Source organism: Poromitra crassiceps (genome assembly GCF_964638095.1).
Source record: "Poromitra crassiceps genome assembly, chromosome: 7".
In the NCBI taxonomy this organism is placed as follows: Eukaryota; Metazoa; Chordata; class Actinopteri; order Beryciformes; family Melamphaidae; genus Poromitra; species Poromitra crassiceps.
In genome coordinates, this window is record NC_139628.1 from 58164107 (window position 1) to 58183103 (window position 18997).

The 18997-nt window shown below is 42.8% G+C and overlaps 2 protein-coding genes across 2 annotated transcripts; both read right to left on the reverse strand.

The window, feature by feature from the left end:
* Positions 1–461: 461 nt before the first annotated feature.
* On the reverse strand, positions 462–9730 carry LOC310779992 (actin-related protein 2). The gene is made up of 9 exons (XM_083640519.1): positions 9601–9730; positions 7948–8058; positions 6666–6824; positions 5765–5894; positions 5371–5507; positions 4958–5107; positions 3503–3648; positions 3175–3307; positions 462–1862 (listed from the first exon to the last, which is right to left on the reverse strand). Exons 1-9 carry the CDS (start codon positions 9646–9648, stop codon positions 1692–1694), a joined length of 1185 nt encoding a protein of 394 aa, XP_083496645.1. The 5' UTR covers positions 9649–9730; the 3' UTR covers positions 462–1691.
* Positions 9731–12284: 2554 nt separating this feature from the next.
* Positions 12285–18651, reverse strand: six7 (SIX homeobox 7; the record flags this gene model as incomplete). The annotated part of the gene is made up of 3 exons (XM_083640525.1): positions 12285–12498; positions 14350–14513; positions 18244–18651. 3 exons carry the CDS (start codon positions 18649–18651, stop codon positions 12285–12287), a joined length of 786 nt encoding a protein of 261 aa, XP_083496651.1.
* Positions 18652–18997: the final 346 nt, after the last annotated feature.

The following is an 18997-nucleotide window of genomic DNA, read 5'->3' on the forward strand; positions in this document are numbered from 1 at the left end:
AGTGTTCAATAATGATCATATTGTGTATTAAAATAATTAATCGTTGAATTTGTCGGGTAGGTATCAACACACGAGTATGGATTCTCAACATATCTGGAGTTTTTATCGGCAGAGGAAGTTCATTTGGAAACTATTGTGTTTGGGACATTATTGCATGCCTTTTCATTCAACGTACTTGTGACGGTTCTGCGGATGTGCTGAGTGTGCGTGACGCATGTGTTCATTATATGCCACTTTATTTATTTTGAATGTGAAAAAGCACATGACTGTATTTTGTCAGGTAATTCAATATCGCAATAAAAATTGCAATATCTGTTCATAGTGTTTGTTACATCCAGCAGTGTGATTGTGAACGTTGTAATTTGATGCCATGGATGAATCTCGCCACCAAGGGGCAGCAAATGACAACATCATCAGCAATGAAATCCATAGTTCTACCTCCAGATTTAACCAGTGGTTTATGTTGTTTATTCAAACTTTGTGGTTTTGAGAACATACTAAGTGATTGATTTTTGAATCATAATTTTAATTGCATGACATGTACAAAAAAAAGTAATCACTTATCATTCAGTTCATTTTCATGTTTGGTTTCTGTAACAATGATTTTAGTTTTTTGACTCATCAAATACAGCAATAGTCACTTTGTACACTCACTAAGCACAAAACCTAATTAACATTCATGATCAAATTCATTCATGCTTATAAAACCACCTTACATTTGATCGATAAAAGAGTTTATATTGTCAGAATGCAAAACAAAACAAAAAAACAACTGCATGGTGTTAGGTGATCTAAATCTTTTCTCAAAGTCTATCTGTGTAAAAGACTGGTGCTCCACTTTACAAACCTAATGGCTTGTTTGACAGGTTTATACTTTATGTGCTGCAATTACATAACGTTTTTTTCAACTCAGTCAGTGAAGTTTTCCCAGCATGCAAAATTTTCCCACATTATTTCCATAGCCTTTAGCAGACAAAAAAGAGTGTAATGCACTCTTTGATTTGCATGTTAAGGGTGTAGATATAATGTAAATCTACTCTATTTGATTGGCTATAGAGCTCAACAGTGACTGCCCACTTTTTCGCGGCTCCTGTTCCAGGAAGTGAATTTCCCATTGATTTTTCCATTGACATTTCAGAAAATCCTTATAAAGAGTTTTAAGCCTGGAAACAAGCCAACCAGCTACCAGACTGATCATCACCATAAAAGAGTGATTCGCAACACACACGCGCACACACACACACACACACACACACACACACACACACACACACACACACAAATAGGACTGAAAAAAGGCAAACATTTTAATTTAAAAAATAAAACTAGCCTTTAATCTTTCCTCCGAATCAAATGTTTTATGGTCACAATACATCAGCTAGCTAGTTGGCTTGGTCCGAGGCTTAAAACTCTTGATACAATAAGGATTTTCTGAAAAGTCAATGGAGAAATGAATGGGAAATTCACTTCCTGGAACCAGAGCCGCGAAAAAGTGTTGAGCTCTATAGACGGTTTTCACGGAATTGTGTTGGTAGGGAACAGTTTAGTCAGCTACTGTATTAGCATCACAGACTGTATACACTGCAACAGGAAGTTATCTATGGGCAATTTAGAATACCGGTATTTTTGTTGTCAAGTTGAAACTGTCTATAGGAAGCTGTTTTGATTTTTTATTGATATCATTCATGTTCTTATCTGATCCCGCCCCCCAGTTTGTCCAGCACCCCCAGGCCTTTCTCCAGGTACTCCGCCCTGCTCAGCCAGAAGGAGTCCTTGTCTTTCATGATGTTGGCCAGCACCGCGCCGCCCAGGAACACCATGTGTTTACGCCGCGGAGGGTCTTCAATACGGATCTTAAACTTCTACAGAGCGAGGAGAGAGGAGGAGTCCCACATACAGATACCATTAAAACACAACGCACAACACGCACAGTCCCTCCTTTATGTGCTGGCTACAGATTAAAAACCTGTTACAACAGCTGACGGAAAGAAATCCTTGAATGTAATAAAACATCAACGTAATAGTAAGAATTTCCAGGTAACAGTGCGTCATCAGTGATGTCACTTGAGCAATTGTGATGTCATCAGTGATGTCACTTGAGCAATTGTGATGTCATCAGTGATGTCACTCGAGCAATTGTGATTCATTAGTGATGTCACTCGAGCAATTGTGATGTCATCAGTGATGTAATAAATCCTTGGTATGGGCATGGTATGAATTACAAAAGAGAAGTATGAAATTTTCAGATTTCAAAAAGGTAATAACTAAACTGATAATCTACTAATAGTGAAAATTCAATACATAACTGTAATTCACAAATTTGGTCATTAACCATGGTCAACATTAGAAGTACATCTGAAGAAGATCTTAGATGATAATGGGTAACCGTCCTGTCAATATAAAAACTAAAAACAATAAATGTAAGTAGTTATGTTAAGAAACGTATTACATTGATGATAAGTAACTTCTATCACATTCATGGGAAATGTATTGTTATCATGATAGATGATGATACAGATTATGACGCTAAACTGTTGCTGCTTTGATGGTTTATTACGTTAATGGAAGTGATCGTGTTAGCGGTTATGTAAGCCCTTATAGAGTACTGCAGCGATGACGTATTTGTGTAGGCTTAACCAGAAATCGCCGCCATGTTGGTTAATCGGGGGAAAGTCTATGGGGTTTTAGAATGGAGATTTCACTTAAATGCTTCAAATAAGGTCTGTGGTTAACAAAAGGTTATGGGAGGGCAAATTTGGGTTCAGCAGGATAATCTTCACGAATGTTAATCCCTTTTATGCTTTTTGAAACATTTTCTAAAAAAAAAAATTACGTTCCAAAAGTCAAAAGTTATTCACCTTTGTGAAGATTATCCTGCTGAACCCAAATTCTCGCTCCCATAAACTTTTGTTAACCACAGACCTTATTTTGAAATCCCCATTGTAAAACCTCATTCACTTTTTCCCTGACGAACCCAAGTGCTACTTCCAGACTCATTGCTGCGGTGCTCTACTGAACATCTGGTGCTGCGGTGCTCTACTGAACATCTGGTGCTGCGGTGCTCTACTGAACAGTCTGGTGCTCTACTGAACATCTGGTGCTTCTGTGAGTCCAGGTGGACTCACATCATCTCTGCATCTCAAGTTGATTCTGTTGTATGAGAGCTTAGCTTACTGATAGTTTCTGAGTGTCTCCGTTCAGCACTCTCTCCAGGTACAGCTGCTTGATCTCTCTCTCCAGTCTGGAGGGAAGGCCGGGGTACATGGTGCTTCCTCCTGACAGCACGATGTGCTTATAGAAGTCGGCCCTGCGCAGGAGAACACAGGGCGGAATTCAGCGTTTTGTTTACATCCCTTGTCTACAGTATCTTCTACAAGTAAATCATGATGCGCTGATATCCCATGTGACCCAATCTCTACATCAGTAGACATTCTTCTTCTCATGTTTACATGCAAGGCATTGAGTAAGGTGAGGGGAGGCGTGGCGTGAGGAGAGGGGTTACCTGAGGTCGATGTCGGCAGCCTGGATGGTGTTGAACAGCAGCTCGGCCACGCCCGCTCCCTCCACGTTGATGAGGTGAGGCTGGAACAGAGCTTCAGGAGCGCCGAACCTCTCGCCGCCCACCATCACCTGCCGGCCGTCAGGGAGCTGCAGCGCACGAGGGACGAGATACAGTTACAGCAAATCCACAAGATCTGCCGTTCTGTTTGTAGTCTGCCGACATCTTTGCTGCTCACTGCCGTGGTGTGTTTGAATCACTAGTGTTTGATCAGTTGGTCTTGGGACGTTTATTTATCAATATAAGTACGTTAAGGATCGTTACTTTCAAAACTCCAATAGCGGGCAGTGGTGGCCTAAAGGTTGGAGAAGCGAGCTTGTGACCGGAAGGTTGTCTGTTCAATCCCCGGGACCGGCGGGATAAATCTGGGTGGGGAAAGTGAAAACACATCGCTTGCCCTTCCTCATTACTGAGGTGCCCTTGAGCAAGGCTCTTAACCCCAATCGCACCAGTGGTGCTGCTCAGTGGCTTCCAGGTGTAAATGTGTGTGTGTGAATGTGAACAGGGCGCTCCTGAAAAAGACAGCATTGCTCTCAGTGAGAGCAATCAGTAAGACTCTAAATAAAGGTATATATATATATATATATTTAAGCAATATCACACGAGAGGGAGTGCGGTTGTTGGCTAATATTGGCACTGCTGTGATTCGGTCGTAGGCACGAGGCCGCAGGCCGAGTGCCGAAGATAATCACAGCAGTGCCGATATTAGACAACAACAGCACGACCTCGAGTGTGATATTGCTTTTATACAACAGTTCTATTAAACAAAGCTGATTAAAAAAATGACAAAAAGCTGAGAAAATATATGATTTCTGTATTTATTCCTCCTCCAACAGAAATAGTTCCCTCAGCTTTCTGCTTTGCCGAAAATGTAGCCTAATCAGCCTAATTAACTGCAGGCTGTCTACTTTACTACTGTCTACTCTACAGCTGTGAAGCGTTTTGTTGATTAGGGCAGCTGTGAAGCGGAGTGATCTACACACAGTGAAGCGCCAGTGCATTATCATGAAATATTGGCACTGGTAGGATCCCTCTTGTCCAATCAAATTGCCCGGCCGGAACTACCTGTTGTATAAATATATATATACTATATATATATACGAGTGTGTGTGTGTGTGTGTGTGTGTGTGTGTGTGTGTGTGTGTGTGTATACATGCACACACATTTTTATTTAGAGTCTTTTATTTCTTCTATTTATATATACAGTATAAGCATTTCAGACACTAATACAAAAGAAAATTATTATTAGTGTTTTAGTGGCCGACTTGGAGTATCTCATGGTAAACAAGTTAGCATAGTGACAGATAATCTGAGTACATTATACTCACTTTTAAGTAGTATACTGTACTAAACCACAATACATTTCCATTCAAATATATGAGTGCTCTCTTAACATACCATGTATGACTCCACCAGGACGGTAGTCTCTGTGGCCAGACGCTGCTCCTGCTCGATGTTGTATCCCACGTAGCACAGCTTCTCCTTCAGCATGCGCACCGTCTCAAAGTCAGCCGAGTGGTTGAAGGCGTAGCCTCGTAACAGCAGGAGCTGATGGTGAGAAGATGCAAAGCCACTGGTTGCAGGTGGGATTAAAAGAAGGTAGGCTATACTGCCAAAACAATACTGCCAATGGACCTAAATATCCCAAATCAGAATCTTTAGTAGATCGAACCAAACTGCTTCTTTTTGGCATTTCCCCACCATATGCTGCTAGAGGCTCTGTAGTTTTTCCCACTTCTTCCCCTGGAAAACCCTTCCGTTAAGTCCTTCTGTTGTCCCAAATATTGTAATGATGATGTCATGGCTCTTACCTTAATGAGGTAGCGTGTGATGTCACGTCCTGCGATGTCCAGCCTGCGTGTGAGGTGCGGTAAGGAGAAGCCCTCGTACACGGGACAGATGTGCGTAACACCGTCCCCCGAGTCCACGACCACACCGGTCAGCAGACCTGTAGACAGATCAGTTCCCACGAGAGATAGTTTCCAACATCTCTCCAATAACTAATCAATCAATCTATCCATTCATGATGACAGGTCTCATAGGGCAAATAGACAGAACACTGGGGCTGAATGAAGAGCTTTGATTCCTGCAACCACCTCACTATCTGTCACTATTCAATCATGGTTAATTGCTCTCAATAACGGCATCGCCTCAATACCTAAGATGAGGTGTAAACAGATGAAATGGACTGCACAGTCCTCTCACCCTGGGCGTACAGAGTGAGCACCGCCTGAATTGCCACGTAGATGCCGTGGAACTGGTATTTCTCGAACATGACCTCTGCGATCTTCTCGCGGTTCTTGGTGGGGTTCATGGGCGGTTCAGTCAGCAGCACCTTGTGCAGGTAAAACATAAATACAAATATTGCAATACAAAGCAAGATCAGAGAATTTCATGTTATTAGGCAAGTTATTTTGGCAGTGTTATGGATTTTGGTTATACTGAATGAATGAAACCTTTATTGCCCCTCAGGGAATTTGCTCTGCACAGAGAGAGCCCAAAAAACATGAACATGACAGGCAGGCAGGCAGGCACACATATAATACAAAACATGAGCATAATATACATACATCATAAAAAAGCATCACACTTCATGACCAATCAAAAAGCACTAGGTGCATGATCAATAAGGGCTAAAAGATCAAACCAAAAAAAAGAAATTAAAACTTGTTAAAGCAGCTGAATGCTGCGTGGAACGAAGGACGTAATGCCTCGTTTCGTTCTCATCTTAGGCATACAATACCTTCGCCCTGAAGGTAAGAGTGCATACTGCTTTTCCAAGTCGCCGTATGCACTGAGCTACAATAAAATGTATTGCCTTGTTCAAGGAAAGTCCTACCTACTCTCTCTTTTATATGGCAACAATTTGAAAATGCATACAACATTTGGTCTTGTAGCGTTTGTACATCTTCATCTGAGATGGACTTTCCAACATCACAAGACTGAAACATTGTATGTCTTTTCTCCATGAGATATTTCAGTTGTAAATAACCAAGACCATGTGCAGGACTTTCTTCGCATTGTTTTTAGAAGAATAGGTTTTGATGAAGTGTGACTAGACTACAAATGCTTCCCCGTGGTGGTAGAACTTGATGCACAGCTGTACCTTACAGTCGGGGGGGTTGATGTCCAGGCGGCCGGGGCCGAAGGTGTAGTCCCATAGGTGGAGCATGTCTTCCCAGGAGCGCACCATGCCGTTATCCATGGGGTAGGAAACCTCCAGCAAGGAGCGACACTCGCTGGCCTCATCCCCCACCATCAAGTCCTGGGTAAAGACAGGAGGAGTTCAGATGTTCTAGAGGAGGACTAGGTAAGTCCTGGGTAAAGTCAGGTGGAGTTCAGATGTTCTAGAGGAGGATCGGTATCACATGTCATTCTCCTCTCTTTCCTAACTCTATCAGCTAGCCAAATCAAGTGAAGGAATAAAAGGGGAACATAGCCGTGTCCTCACAGTTTCTATTTTGGCAAAAGTTGCCATTTTATCCTTGAACTCTTGCCCCACGACACGCGTGCGCACAGTGAAGCCCTGCATGGATTACGGGCGTAAAAAGCCTGAATGATCTGCTTGACCTCAGCCTGTACGAGTGCTGCTGTTAGATGACCGCTTAGGTCACATGACCATTATGAACTTAACTGTGTCTTAGGTCACATGACCATATGAACTTAACTGTGTCTCAGGAAGCCGACAGGTGTACGGCTCTAAGACACTTTAAAGCATATCAGCTCAGAGGTAAGAAGGCCTGAGAGATCATGAGAAGGTCAGGTGTTTCATTAGCTGAAGAAGTCTTGTAGTGTTTGTCCAGACAATCTCTCTTAGACACACACACTTAGACACACACACTTAGACATACACACTTAGACACACACACTTAGACATACACACTTAGACACACACCCGCATTGCAGCATATGGATTCGTGCAACTACATTGATATTATATGACATCGCTGTTATCCTTGTTGATGTAGCTGCTGTCATCATGTACCCGGCCGTTGCCCAAACTAATTCAGAGCAGTGAACTATGACATCATCTAGCAGCGCCATAGTCGGCGAAAAGCTCAAATGTTCTCGATCTTTCTCGAAATCTAGCCAAATGTCAGACTTGAAAGCAGTGTCGTAGCTTATCTGAGGTGAAATGCAAATGAACTAGAATCACATGATCCAATGTTTCATGTCCTCTTTAATTCACATGATGCGAAGCCACAACATGAAAGACTTTTCTGAAATGGGTGTTAAAATCACGTGTTCATGTTTTATTCTGATGAATTCTCCCTGATCACAGCTCAGAATCACTTTCACCGCCCACTCGAGTTCCGTAAGTGTGCAGAGAACAGAGCAGCTGAGGGAGAAGGCTCGACAGTGTCTGTCAACCTTACACCTGATCTCACCTTTATCTCGATGTTGCCCACTTTGGTGGTGGATCGAATGATGGGTCGACCCACCATGGCCGGGAAGATGTGCTCTGGGAAGTTGGATCCAGCAAAGCCGCATTTGACAAACTGGGGAACGACATGAGAATCAAACATGATTTTTTTTTTTTTTTTTTTTTTTTTAGAATGAAGTTCTGCTTTTTGAGTGTTACACTGAAACCAAAACCAGATTGTGGCAGAACACAATGTCACTAATGTTAACTGTGGTCAGAGCATAACCTTATCTTCTGTTTACTTGTACAGCCCTTAACCACAGCTACAGTGTCGAAGGGCTTCACAATGTCCACATGAGGCGGTGAGAACACGTAAAACTCAGACAGTGACAGATGATGTTATTGATCGGGAAAACAGTTATATTATCCTGCTCCAACACAAGTGTATTATTATAATCATACAGATTGCCTGCTATTTATCATCCCACATCTGATTTCACTGCACTGCATTTGCAAAAGTCTGTGCAATGCTTCAGTAAAAAAAGAAAAAGTGCATCTAAATGATTGAAATATGGCGTTATAAAAAGCCAATGCACCAAGTACCTGAACTTTTTAAATGGCATGTGATTGTGTGTTATCTATTTACATGTCTGTCTGTCATGACTATAGCCCTTGTACCGTCTCAACTTGTCTTTTTGGCCACGCATGCATTCCACACCCCGGGGCCGTGCAACGCATACCAAGCAGAGGCTACAGGTGAAGTAGCCAAATAGGCTACGAGCAGTTGCAGCTTACAGATATAGTTTCTTATTTGGTCCATTTTGTTCATTTGAGAAACGACAGTATACAGATGCCTAAATGTCAACATTTTGAACAATAGGCTACACTGTAGCCTGTATTGATGGACAGCTCAAGAGTTTTTGCAACTGAGCACTATAAAGTTCTTCTTCCTGGTTTTCATCCAATGTTAGCTCACTTCAAAGCATCACAACCATTTATGGTTCTGTGTGTGTGTGTGTGTGTGTGTGTGTGTGTGTGTGTGTGTGTGTGTGTGTGTGTGTGTGTGTGTGTGTGTGTGTGTGTGTGTGTGTGCACACACATAAGAGGCACAGTGACGACAAGTCCAGACAGATGTGGGATCAGTGTGAGCTATGCACACAGTACACATTCACACCCTGGTCTCCTTCAACTGCTGCAACCTACAGTAATACCACAAATAAAACGATCCAGACGTTTGGCCTCCTTCATACAGTCACTATGAATTAAAAACAACACCAACATGACAATAAAACAATAAATAAATATAGCAGATGTGTAAAATTTTGAATGCAATAGCTTGAAACTGTCAAATGAGTTTGTAGGTGACATGGCTGTCTTTAGTAGTAGCTAGCCTAGGTAAAATGAAGAGATTTGACAGCACAGAAAGCATCCATTGGTATTAACTTTTTTTTAAATACTATTAATTTTTAAAAAAGGGACAATCCCAATGGCCAAGGGCCAGCGTGCTCTCCTTAAGGCAACCCGGGTTGATAAGTAGTGTGGTTACACACTACCTCCCCATGTCGCTGGCCAGGGGGGGATCGAACCCGGGTCTTGAAGTCCACATTTAGCGTTATATCAAAGTCGAACACGCTAACCAGTCGGCCAAGGAGACAGTCCCGATATGAGCTCGACTTACCCCCGTGCCATTATCACAGACCACCACCTTCCTTCCGTCGCTGTCCATGGTCAAAGCAGTCCCTCCGCTCAGGATAGCGATGCAATGAACAAACCAAGCGCAGACAGACAATTTATAACAGACCACATGGATGTTGTGACAAAAGTGACAGATAGGAAGAAGAAGTCCTCTCGCAAACTGCTTCAAGGAGGGGCGGGTTTACACAAAGTGACGACGCCCATTGATTTGACAGAAAGGGAGAGAGGGGGAGACAGGTGAGGTAGCCTAATCTATCCCAGAGTTAAAGGAAGGGAGGGGGAGACAGGTGAGGTAGCCTAATCTATCCCAGAGTTAAAGGGAGAGAGGGGGAGACAGGTGAGGTAGCCTAATATATCCCAGAGTTGTGTATATAGAAGAGTCCCGACATCTCCATTCACTCCAATAGACCAGTTTTTTACTCTCAAGAGTTCCAGGAAGTAAGGTCCTGGATTAAGCAGCACTGTGGAGTTGCAGCAAAATAGACAGTGTGTGTTGTACTCTGAAAGGGTTCCCCCCCCCCCCCTCCTTGAATCAAATTGTACATTATCAGCTTTATTTTAGCATGCAAAAGTAGCGCGAGACCCATTCCTGGCTGTTCATTGGCTAACAAATGAGTCTCGCATTTTGGTCCTCCATTGACGCCACTCTCTCTCTAGAGGACACTAATCTATCCTAATTAGCCCATTAGCGTTTGTGAATGAGGCATTTGTGTCTAATCATTGGTCTTAATGTTAACGGTAGAAATGTTGACATTAATCTTGAACTCACTGTAGTTAATAAAATGGTTAAAACGCCTACTAGTTAAATCAATGTGAACCCCCCTAACCTCCCTGCATTTCTACTAGCTCGTAATTGGCGCAGAACTGGATCAAAACGGTGTCCACCCGCTATGCCGACCACCCGCAATGCCGACCTTAGGTTTAGGCGTGGGGGGGGGGGGGGGGGGTGGGAGAGGTTAGGTTTTGGGTTAGGGTCTGGGGGAGGTTAGGTTTAGGCATGGGGGCTGGGAGAGGGGAGGTCGGAACAGCGAGAGGTCGGCACAGCGACATGGAACCATAAAAACTTCCAAAGCTGCGACGAGGTCTTCAAAGCGTAACCGTTAGTGAAGAAACTGGAGGTAGGCTACCTGCGTAGGCTACAGAGTTAATAGCCTATATATGTCTTGTTTTATGTCAAAGCGAGTGACCCACCCAGCATTCATTATTTTTGGCCCATATGTTTGTTAGCTAAGAGGCTAGCTTACATGCTAACTAACATGCGAACGTAGCCTACATGCATTCTGCACCTGAAAATTGATGAGGCAAGAATGAGTTTGGATAAAAATAGGTTCATTTATTTACATAAAATGTTTAGAAAATACATCATTTCAATGAAATGCAGTGGTGTGTGTAGTGTTTAATTGATTGACAGGTATAAAGTAAGACAGGAAACAGTAGCAGGCCTTGTTTAGACATGAGAACACAATATCATATCAGGTCTCACTGTAACACCAGGCACATTGAGTTAAGACCGGGTAGTTCTTCATAATAATCCCTGTTTCATCCTGTCTGTCTGCAGCTCCAGCAGGGACGTATCGTTGGGGGCAGCTGAGGAGCATCTAACGCCTTGAAGTCTTTCAGACAGTCGTCCCAGGAGGAGAGATGAACAGATACAACACAGTTGGTATTTGGTAAGAACAGAAGATTATTACGTTGTTGTGAAAGCACGTTGAACAGAGTAGCTTAGTCTATTTCAACTTGATGATGATGATGATGATGATGTTGGGTATTGCATTGTGAGTGATGCCCTTCATCTTTAAGGCAGTGAAGTGTGTTGAATTGGAAATCATATAGGCCAGAGGCTTTTTCCAAGCCTTGTCTGGGATGAGGCCCACAGTTTCAGACTTTGAAAACCCTGCCCTGATATAGGCTATTTTCGATCATTGTAGTTTCACCAATGACTTGTCACTCGCTTGCAGCAGTAGCCGACTCAAGGCATTGTTCATTCACACAGGATGTGTCTGAGCGATTGTCAATAACAAACATATTCTGTAACTGACACAGTAACTATTAGAAAATCATCTACTCCAAAATATGTTGAAACCAGTATCAAAACATACAATATCAATATTCAAGTGATCTATAGACCGCGGGCATTTCTATAAATACTTTGCCTGAGAATTTGTAAAACACTGCTATCGATGTAGAAGTACCCGTAGGAAATATCCCACATCGATAAGTGTTTTCACTGAGTAGTACCATAGTCAGTGGGAAGCTAATGTAGCTCTGTTTTATAGAACAGTCGAGGTTATGTGCCATGGTGCTTTTTTAAGTGCATATTTTTTGATTTCATTCCCTTATGATTGTCCACTAACAACCACATCACGTGGCGTCACCGTCCTGCTGAGAACCTCCAGTCTGTCCAGAGCCACAGATACTTTCAGATTGTCTTAACCCATTGATACCTGATGCAGCATTTGCCTGTATATCCCACATTTGTGTGCGTATCCCTTTAAGACCGCGAACCGCGTTAACGCGGTTCGCGGTCTTAAAGGGATACACACACAAATGCTGCATCAGGTATCAATGGGTTCATGCATTCATCTGTGTCTTTAGTATTATCTGTGAGGCTACACCAAAGCTCTGGTGGCCTCGGGGAGTCAAACAGGTCAGACAGCGTCTGTCCCCTCAAGGGTCGAACTCGCTGTCGCTGCTGACGGAGATCTCCGGGGTGGAGCCCCCCGTGCCTCTGCGCTCGGTCCCGCTGCTACAGTCACTGGCCTCGGGGCTGTCCAGGTGGCGGGGCGACGCAGGCAGCAAGTGGGGGTGGTGGCGGCCGCGCTCCTGAAGGGAACCACCGGGGGAGCTCTCTGAAGGCAGGAGGGAGGCATCCTGCTGCAGTCTGGGTGGAGGGGAGGAGACCACACAGTAAGGGTTTGAGTCATGGATCGGGGTTTGAAATACAAGTATTTCTCATAATAATCTCATTGGTTAAGTTAAAGGTCAATCTTGTGTTTTTTTTTATTCATGATCTTGGAAGGCCTGTAGACTAACTAGCTTACCTAGATAGCTATAGGTTATATGGCTAGTTTGTTTGATAGCTATAGGTTATATGGCTAGTTAGTTTGATAGCTATAGGTTATGTATGGCTAGTTAGTTTGATAGCTATAGGTTATATGGCTAGTAAGTTTGATAGCTATAGGTTATATGGCTAGTTAGTTTGATAGCTATAGGTTATGTATGGCTAGTTAGTTTGATAGCTATAGGTTATATGGCTAGTTAGTTTGATAGCTATAGGTTATGTATGGCTAGTTAGTTTGATAGCTATAGGTTATGTATGGCTAGTTAGTTTGATAGCTATAGGTTATGTATGGCTAGTTAGTTTGATAGCTATAGGTTACATGGCTAGTTAGTTTGATAGCTATAGGTTATGTATGGCTAGTTAGTTTGATAGCTATAGGTTATGTATGGCTAGTTAGTTTGATAGCTATAGGTTATGTATGGCTAGTTAGTTTGATAGCTATAGGTTGTATGGCTAGTTAGTTTGATAGCTATAGGTTGTATGGCTAGTTAGTTTGATAGCTATAGGTTATATGGCTAGTTGGTTTGATAGCTATAGGTTTTATGGCTAGTTAGTTTGATAGCTATAGGTTATGTATGGCTAGTTAGTTTGATAGCTATAGGTTTTATGGCTAGTTAGTTTGATAGCTATAGGTTATATGGCTAGTTGGTTTGATAGCTATAGGTTATATGGCTAGTTAGTTTGATAGCTATAGGTTATGTATGGCTAGTTAGTTTGATAGCTATAGGTTTTATGGCTAGTTAGTTTGATAGCTATAGGTTATATGGCTAGTTAGTTTGATAGCTATAGGTTTTATGGCTAGTTAGTTTGATAGCTATAGGTTATATGGCTAGTTGGTTTGATAGCTATAGGTTATATGGCTAGTTAGTTTGATAGCTATAGGTTATGTATGGCTAGTTAGTTTGATAGCTATAGGTTTTATGGCTAGTTAGTTTGATAGCTATAGGTTATATGGCTAGTTAGTTTGATAGCTATAGGTTATGTATGGCTAGTTAGTTTGATAGCTATAGGTTTTATGGCTAGTTAGTTTGATAGCTATAGGTTATATGGCTAGTTAGTTTGATAGCTATAGGTTTTATGGCTAGTTAGTTTGATAGCTATAGGTTGTATGGCTAGTTGGTTTGATAGCTATAGGTTATATGGCTAGTTAGTTTGAGTGCTAGGCTTCAAAATATTTGCTAAATCCTCTCTTACCTCTTGCCTTTTTCACCAGGCTAGAAAAGCTGTAGTTCTTTTTTGCTCCACCCACCCACTGACATTTAACTCAACTGACGACATTCTTTTAGCCTCCACAGCAGCTCTGCACATGTTTCTATAATGCAAACTCCATTTTGCTTTTGAGTCAACAGTGATGATGTCTTTCTCTTTCATAATCACTAGACTACTTTATTCTTTATCTAACAGTGTTGCTTTCTGCTTTGCAGTTGTACATAATGTGCACCAACTGTTTACTGTCCACACTCAGTATGGAGTCACTCCAATCACATTGCCTTATTAACCCATTGATACCTGATGCAGCATTTGCGTGTATATCCCTCATTTGTGTGTGTATCCCTTTAAGACCGCGAACCGCGTTAACGCGGTTCGCGGTCTTAAAGGGATACACACACAAATGCTGCATCAGGTATCAATGGGTTAAGAGATATATCATCATTATAATTCTCAACGTACCTGTTCTTTGCCGATGCGGCCCGGTCTCTCTGGCGCCGGTTCTTGAACCAGTTGCCGACCTGCGTGGGTGTTAGTCCCGTGGCCTGGGCCAGGTGGCGTTTTCTGGACGGGTTGGGGTACGGGTCTTGGAGGTACCACTCTCTCAGCAAACTGCGAGTTCTTTCCTAGAGAAGAACACATGAAAATAGGAAATATTTAGTGCTTGGTTTACTAGTATCCCAGTGGATATCTCATGCCGCACGTTGTTCAGTCGAAGTAGACATGATATGGATAGTTTCCATTTGAAAACAGTGATCTGCCCTGACGAGGGTAAGTAAATGTAATTCATTCGTGATTTTAAGAACTTTGCCTTCAAATCACTTTTTTTTGTTTTTTAGCACGGATTCACCTCTTTTTCTTACATTTTGACTTGAGCAATGAAACCTTCCCTTCCCCCTGAAAATGGAGGCATAGCATTTTAGAATGACGCCATAGGCACAGCCATGTGGTTAGTGCCATTTTAATGTCATCCTATAACAATGCTGAGAATAATCTGATTAATATTAAACTGGATTTATAAATAGTGTGGTGATTCTAATCTACATCAGAGGTACATAACACTGTATATCCAGTCAATTGGATCATGTTAAGGGGCTTAATACTGTGAGATCATCCCTCCTGAGGTTTAGAATTAAAGTTGACATGAACATTACTTCATTTTGCCACAGGAGGGAGATGGCACGTTGACCATACATAGCCTACCCCCCCCCCCCCCCCCCCCCCCCCCCCATACACACACACACAAATGCCTAAGAGGCTGGAATAGCCTCCAAGTCAAGTCTCAAGTCTTTGAGGGGGAAGTCCAAGTCAAGTCTCAAGTCCTTGTTCACGAGTCCAAGTCAAGTCTCAAGTCTCTTATGGATGAGCATTCTATCATCTGCTGCATGCCATCCAGTCACACTGCATAGCTAAAACTAAGGAATTCAAAGCATGTAGGCTACTGTATTATCCTCACTCCTTTATTAACATACAGCATATCAGCATTGATTGTTTACATTATCATTAGTAGACGTTTCCTTAATGTTAATGCACCAAGAAATAAAATAAAAAATATAGATTGTTCACAAGTCCCAAACCTTCAAGGCCAAGTCAAGTCTCAAGTCTTTGAGGACTAGTCTCAAGTCAAGTCTCAAGTCACGCTGTGTGTGACTTAAGTGCGACTCAAGTCCAAGTCTCAAGTCCAAGTCCCCATCTCTGCTTTAGAGATGAGAGATGAAGCATTCAAACTCAAGTCTGAAACTAGAGATGAAGTACTCAAACTTAGAGACATTGAAACTTGCTTGTAAATGCTGCTATATTTGCTCAACCTGCTCTCAAGCTGTGCTGTGATTTTGGAGTCAGATCCCGGCATTGTTGTATCAGAGGTAGGACGAGGCGTTTTGGCTGATGTTTAAACTTTAAACAGCAGCTTTAGTGATACAGGTGGTGCCTACAGGAGAAGCCTGGCCATATTACAGTATGGGTGGTGGCCTGACATTTTCACTTTTTGATATTTCCATAAATTAGAAACCCTCTCCTATATGCGGTATAACTTTTTGAATGACTGAGATAGCTCTCTCTCAATTCAAAAGTTATGCATATTTTAATCTGTTATGTGCAAGTAAAACGTGGAGGAAAATGGCTTTAAACATTCCACAACATTCCATTTTCTACAGTGGCATTCCACCAGAACCATAAATACTTTCCATTTTGTTTGATGAAAATAATTATTCACTGTACTACGGAGATGAAAGTAACCAAATCACTCAAAATACCTGCAGAACTCGTTTTCGACCTATACGCTCGACCTATACGCTACTTTGTGAAGGGTTCTCCCAGACCACCACACACATAAGTGAGTGGCCCAGACCACCACACACTCAAGTGAGTGGGTCATGAACTCAGGCTGAACAGCAGTCTGGATGTGACGCACTGAGCATGTGCAGTCTGCATGTGACGCACTGAGCATGTGCGTTTGTCTGAGCTCTTCAAGCTGGGATGAATGGCTCGTTAGCTGTGGCTGCTGGACAGCAGGTGGTTGGCTTCGTCTACCTGCAGGCCACCTTGGCTTATGTGTTGTGAGCCGCCACAGCTCCTTATAGAGTGCTGTTCATATTTTGCCAATTAACATGCAACTTGAATGATCCCTGTGTGAAATGTGGCTGCAGCAGCAGCAGCAAATATTAGTAAAAGGTGACCACAAACAAAATATAATATACCGGTATATATGTAATATATACATAAGATATAATATATACATGTGGGAAAATGTTTTAAACTGTTAACATACCCAGCTGACAAATTCAAATGAAGGTATGGGAAATGTAGCCTACATTACAGCACATGAGGTGCAAAATAGCATCACTGTGAGAACAATGTGTAAGATGTACTTAAGAAAAAGTATGAGCAACAGAATTTACTGAGACAAAGTTATGTCAGACATGTAGCATGAAATGTGATGTTATAAAATGCCAACATACTGGATAACAAATGAGAGTAATTATGAGAATATGAAGAAAAACAACATGTGATGTAATGTGATTGTATTCTCATTTACGGATCTATACAGAGTAGAGTAGGTAGCAATCGTGTGGTCTTTCAGCACCTGGGAAAGCTATACGTAAGGGATAATGTATTGTGAGCCGGTGATTACTGGCGAAATAATGACCGACAGGTGAATGATTGAGCCCGACGCGCAGCGGAGGGCTTAATCATTCACCTGAAGGTCATTATTTCCAGTAATCACCGGCTCACTATACATTATCCCGCTTAGAACACGGCCTACAACTAAATTATTTCAGTAATCTGACAAAAATAATTATTCAAATAGATTTTTTAATAGCGTTTTCAACGACAAAGCGGTTTCATTTGTAATTGGCACACAAGACACCACAGCTGCAACTGGTTGGCCTAATTAGTAGTGTCTGCAGACAAAATGCTCTTATCAACTGATTAATCCAGGTGTGGCAGAGCAGCGGTCATTCAAGAGAGCCATGTTCTAAAGCATTATAAACTGTCTAACCCAGATAATAGTGTCTCAAAGTAGACAATATCCTGATCACCTTAGAAAGCTTTCTAACCCTAACCCAGGAGAATATATATCTCCTGACCTGTAGGAGATCTCTGACCTTGAAATATAGACACCACGCCTAAGGTGCTTTAACCAGGGCTCAGGGCTGAAGGCAGGGGATCACAGGGCTCTTACACCATGATCACATTAACAGCTCACACAGCAGACTGCTTGATACAGCACACAGTCACAGGTTCAACTGACATGTTAGACATACCAACTGACATGTTAGACATACCAACTGCTGGGGATGAAGCAAGTTGTCATCTGACAATGCAAGTCTTGTGAAAGACTACTGTATTGATGGTCCATTTTATTTTTTTAATTCAGTGTCTTGCTCATGGGCACTTCAGCAGAGGAAATACTGTAAGACCACCAGTGGACATGTGAATAAACTCGTCTTCCATTAGTTTGAAATAAATATGTTGCAGTATGAATTGTGTTGCTAGGGAACAGTTTGAAACAGCGTATTTCCTCTCAGCTATTCATTGCATTACACTGTAACAGGAGGTAAGCTAGGGGCAATTTAGAACGTGTGTTGTCAAGTTAAACCCGTGTATAGATATTGTAGAAAATAAAAGGCAATTGTTTTGGGTACAGCTGTTTCCGTCTCTGTCCTTGGGTCTAGTTACACTGCTCTCCCTTGTATATAAAGAACCTACCTGGTACATTTGGGTCCACCTTTTATAGAGTTCCTAGGCTCTATCCAAACAAACCTAGGTGGCGTTGTCAGGCAAGCACCACTAAGCCAAGCCATCACATATAGATACGAGGCTGTACTCAGTCCAGTCCAGGGGATGATTTACCTTGAAGCAGTGCGTCTTCTGCTCGCCGTCCCAGATGGTGCGGGGCAGGGGGAACTTCTTGCGAATCCGGTACTTCTCCACCGGCCCCAGCGACCGCCCCCGGAGCCTCTCGGCCTCTCGGTAGTGCGCGTCCAGCCACAGGTCCTGGAGTTTGGCGTGAGACTCGCGCGTAAAACGGTGGCTCTGTAGGATCTGGTAAAGAGCATCGAAGTTCCCACCGTGGAAGGCGACCAGCGCCCTCGCTCGCATCACGGATTCCTGTCGGTTTAGCGCTTCCCCCGCGGTGCCAGGCACGGCGGCGGGCAGGGACCAGAGGAACCGGCCGAGGCGCTCGATGTCCCCGGTCTCCTCCAGGTTCTCGCACACCCGAGCGACCTGCTCCGGGGTGAACATCGGCAGTGGGAACATCTTACCTGGTCGCTTCTTAGCTCAGTGCAGACTGTGCTCTTTGGTCATCGGGTGGTGAATGTTCACAAGGCGCATTGGATTAACGTATCCAACCGCGCGTAAAAGCTCCGTGCGTCCGCCGTCCCGTCTCGATTTGTTTTTATTTTGATGAAATGGTGCTACGTTTGTCGACACTTAAACGTTACTTACAAAACCGAGTTGGACTGAGTTCCTTGTGTAATTTAGCCTTTCCTGGAATTCGGGCGGTTTGTTTCAGATTAGCCAATGCGCAGCGGCGGCAGATCCAGGTTCTTCATGGAGTTGGGACGAGTAAAGAAACACCATCAGGAGTCAACCTGTATTTATA